This window comes from Penaeus japonicus, unplaced genomic scaffold (genome assembly GCF_977035675.1).
Source record: "Penaeus japonicus unplaced genomic scaffold, GWHDUDI00000001_assembly GWHDUDI00000032, whole genome shotgun sequence".
Classification (NCBI taxonomy): domain Eukaryota; kingdom Metazoa; phylum Arthropoda; class Malacostraca; order Decapoda; family Penaeidae; genus Penaeus; species Penaeus japonicus.
The window spans coordinates 4,073,480-4,078,479 of record NW_028234434.1 but is presented as its reverse complement, the minus strand read 5'-3'; the positions used below and the strand labels follow the sequence as shown (position 1 = coordinate 4,078,479).

Here is a 5,000-nt window from a genome sequence, read left to right as displayed (position 1 = left end):
TCATGATTGTTATATTGTTGTTTTTATCATCTTTGTTATTGATATTATTATCATCATTATTTTTATTATCATCAGCAGCATTGTTATCATCATCATTACTTTTCTTTATTATCATCATAATGATAACTATTATCTTTATTACTTTTATCATCAGTGGTCTTGTTCTTTTTGTTGTTTATTTTGTTATCACATTATCATCGTGATTATTCTCGTTTATTATCAACTATCATCCTTCTTAATTCAATAATAATTTTCATAGTGTTTCCAATGTTATTCTTTTATTATCATTGTTGATATTACCATCGGTTTTATCATTGTTATTATCATCATTATTACAATTATCACTATTATCATCATTACAATAATGAATCCTATCATCATTATCTTTTATTGTTATTACTGTTATTATTATTATCATCATCATCCTCATCAATACTGTTACCATTGTTACTGTTATCATTATTTCCATAACTATCATTATCCTTTGCTATCATTGTAATCCTTTTCCTTAACCTTTTGTTCCAGTTGCCAATGTGTTTCCTCGGTGCCTATTAACAGTGTTTACCCTTGTTACTTGATATCTTGTTATTAGATTTGTTTACCTTTGTTTACTCGCACCCTTTTCAGAGGAATCGGTAGATTATATGATATTAATGATAATGATGATAATGGTGATATCAATAATAGCAATAATGATAATGATAACAATAAGAGCAATAATGATAATGATGACAGTTATTATTATTATCATCATCATTATCATTATCAATATCATCATTATCATTGTTATCATCATCCTATCATCTTCATTATCGTTATCATAATTACTATCACTGTTATTATAATCATTATCATCTATATGTTTTCTATTGTTGCTATTTTTGTTATTATCATTATTATAATAATCATCATTATCAAAGCATCATTATTACTATGACTAGTGATATAAAGATTTAATAAATACACCAATTATGATAATAATGATGGTTATGATAAGGATAGCTATTATCATAATTTTTATTATTATCATCCATATCATAATCATAGTTATCATTATTACCATTGACGTTATTATAATTATTATAATCATTTTTAAATATCTTTCTATCATAGTTATTTTTTGTTATTGTTATTATTATAAATATCATCACTATCATTATCATAATATCATCATCATTATTATCATATTTGTCGCAATGATTCTTATAATTACATTATCATACTCATTATCTTTATCATTATCCAAACTATTATCCACATCATTATGATAACCATTACGATCATCATCATTATCATTAGTTTCATCATGTTGATGTTGATGTTCCTGTTGCTGGTATCCTTACAATCATTATGATTATGATGATCTTTAAAAAAATATTATTATTATCACCGCTATTATAATCTCTATTCTTACTATCAATGCTATTATCACTGTTATCATCACCATTACCATCATCTTTTCTAGTATTGCTATGACTACTATACCGTAGTCATTATAATTTTTCTTGTCTAAGATCGTAGAAAGATATCCGAATAACTGGCCGTAGTTTCAGTGTATAATGTATCTATTCTGTCACCTCGTGTGCTGACTTAGCATCTTGTTTATCTTCATTTTAATATGTTTATCGTATTAGTAACCGCAATGTGACCGAATCCAGTCTCTTTGATACTGGATGATAAAAATTATGATATAGATCAGCGTTTTGCTCCTACCCCTGTATACCCTTATCATATTCAAGCCTACATGCCATGTTTGAAGCATGAGATTGAATCGTTTACCTTGTGGCTGAATCACGTGACCTTTTCCGTATCATGTCTTTTCTTTTCGTACTAAGAGCCGCAGCATCAGGACATATTGTTTTCAGATCTTGCATAATCTTTTGGGTTCTTTCGTTATGAACCTCGTAGGAATGAGTCACTGTAGTTATCAAAATAGACGTACTGTGTATATGTAAACGATTCACCAACGTTCTTGCACAAGGCTGTCACCGTACTATGCCATGTGTCTCCTACACCTGCTTGAATCCTTGCCTTGTGTGCTCATAGTGCTTCAGATTACGGAGATTGGATTTCAACTCAGTCTTCGATTTTCAGCCTCATGGTGATGGTGATGGTGATGGTGAGGGGATTGAGGAAGGGGAGGAAGAGGAAGAGGGTGATGATGATGATATTGATGATGATAATGATGATGATGATGACGATGATGATAATGATGATAATGATGATGATGATGATGATAATGATAATGATGAAGAAAATGTTGATGGAGATAATAATGATAATGATGACAATGACGATAAGGATAATAATAAAAAAACATGATAATGATGATAACGATAGTAACTGATAATAATGATGATAATTAAAAGGATAATAATGATGATAATGATAATAATAACAGTATTGATGATGATAGTAATAATGAAAGTAATCATAATAACAGAGATGATAATGATAATGATACTATTAATATTAGTAATTATGATAATAATAATAATAATAATAATAGTAATAACAACAAAGAAAATGGTTAAAACAAAACAGTAATGATATTTATGATAATATTGGTAACAATACAGACACAAAATAGTAATGATGATAACGTGGAATTATATGAATTATAATAATTCTTTCTACGAACTTTATTAAATCAATATTTGTATCATCATCATCATCACCAGCAGCAGTATGATCCTTATCATCAAGATATACATATGTCAATGAAATAATCACACCTGTATTTTTTTTTTTTTTTTTTTTTTTTTTTTTTTTTTTTTTTTTTTTACAATTAAAAAGTCCTCAGTGTAGTATGTCAGCGTTTTTCATTCTGTAACGAATCATCTTTTTTTTCTTTCTTTCTTTTGAAAGGATGAAAATACGAAATGAATAAAAAAAAAAATATATCAATAAAAAAAGTTGTGCTCTGGAAACACACTGCAAGCTCTTTCGTAAAAGGAACCTGTTCGTCGTATTAAACAAGTGGCTGAAAAGGTAAACGGGGCATTGTTGTGATTAATCAAGTGCTGTTCAGTTATCATTCTGCATATGCTAATGGTAATACATTGTCCAGACTTCTCTTTCCCTTTCTCTCTCCTGTGTGTAGGTTAATGATATAAGTACTCATTTTGTGCATTTTATTTGACAATAGTTGACAAATTGAGATATTCTGTCAGAATCTCATTTCCTTTTTACACTGCGAATACACATCCCCGCCCATGAAGATGTTACCTCTTTCTCCCACGCCTCTTAAAGGAAAACAGACATGTCTCAATGTTGGGGGAACATTTCGAAGGCGGCGTAGCATGAGATACATTCTGACAATTGAAAATGCCAGTGCGAATAATTGCCAACATGGATATAAGCTCTCTTCTTTTCACCACACCTGAGTGAAATATATAGCAACTTACAAATACATTATATATATATATAAATTTATATATAAAGCAACAAATCATGATATGATAAGGAACAAAAAGTAAAGAAAATATGTATATATGAAACACTGAATCATGTGAAGGAATGTGCATCGAGAAGTTCCTGTAGAAGGAGTGCATGGCAGGCGAGGAAGAAGCTTTGTTTCGGAACATGTTTCAGAACAGGAAGTGGCGAATTTCCCATCCGCCTCGTGGCTGCGACTTGCGTCTCGAAGTGCGAAGGAACCTCTACGGATCACTCTTCGGTTCCTTTTACTTTCTTTTCGGATACCGTCACAACGCGTGTAAGTCTGCAGGGCAGTTCTTCGTGGTTATAAAGCACAGCGTAAATTTCTTATTTCTAAGCAAGTCAGAAATGCAGCAGCCAACTTCACTACATCCTAACTGAAATAAATGTTAAGTTATGACATTAACGCTTTCATATGTCTGTCACATTTATGGGCATGAATTGGTATGCCACGTGTCATAACCAGGTGCCACAGGAGCTTCTTTTGCGATAGCAGTGTCGAATGATTATGTTTCATATGACTTTCTGTCTACATGTGTTCCATTACCAAACTCATTCTTAGTCACTCGTACTCGAACAAGACACTGTAGATCGTGGTTTGGTAGATGGGTCGGTGAACAATAGGAAGGAGCCACACTCGGGTCGGCATAAGTAAGAAACTGATTTAATTAAGCAAGCCTACATGACAACGGTACCTGCTGTGATAGACCTAGCTGGCGAAAGGTCATAGCATGGCAAGCCGGCCTGTGACGTAACTGAGCGATGACTCCGCGAGACCAGCATATCCTTTCCCAGGCTCTGCTAAGGATGCTCCGCGGGAATTGGACGTTGCACTGAGATCTTGAAACTTCAAGAGTGTTTTCCATACAGATATACTCGCTTCGAGAGCGGATAAAAGGATATGGTTGAAGGAGAGAGAGAGAGAGAGAGAGAGAGAGAGAGAGAGAGAGAGAGAGAGAGAGAGAGAGAGAGAGAGAGAGAGAGAGAGAGAGAGAGAGAGAGAGAGAGAGTATAGACGTAAAGATAAACAGGTAGAGTAGAGGAAAGGGTAAAAACGAGAGCATTCTAGACTCCTGGCGTTGGCGACCGCTCCTTCCTTATCTTTTCGCTCTAACAGGTGTCTAACAGGTACTCAGCGCGTAAGTAAGAGCGGACATCACAACTATCAGCAACAGTCCGGGCCAACATCGGGGAACTCCTGCGGTAAAACAAGTTCTTAGAGAATCTGAGGACAGTGGAAGTTGATGTTATAATAAACAAAGACAAACAAAAAATCAAATGATAACGATTTTATCACTATTGCAGCCTTATGCAATCACCCTACCGGACGGCTATCCTATTCCAATCCTGAAGACTGATGGAATTTGCGTTGTTTTCAGTATTGTTATTGATATCATTATTTCCAATATTATTCCTAATCATTATGAAAACTATATGCACATAAATGAAAGCTACATGTAACTATATACCCATAGTTTATTTTACATATGAGCTTACAGTATCTTTGCTTCGTTGTAGTTATACAAACAGATTATTTGTTTTGAATGGTTAGTTCGAAT

General features: G+C 33.0%; 1 protein-coding gene across 2 annotated transcripts in view; it reads right to left on the bottom strand.

The window, feature by feature from the left end:
• Nucleotides 1-3,121: 3,121 nt before the first annotated feature.
• LOC122251407 (cell adhesion molecule 3) overlaps nucleotides 3,122-5,000 on the bottom strand; it is a 75,951-nt gene continuing 74,072 nt past the window's right edge. For both annotated transcript variants that reach the window (XM_043013342.2, XM_043013343.2), the window contains exon 7: nucleotides 3,122-4,639. In XM_043013342.2, the coding sequence (XP_042869276.1) occupies nucleotides 4,563-4,639 (77 nt within the window). In that variant the 3' untranslated portion in view covers nucleotides 3,122-4,562. The remainder of the gene's footprint in view (nucleotides 4,640-5,000) is intronic.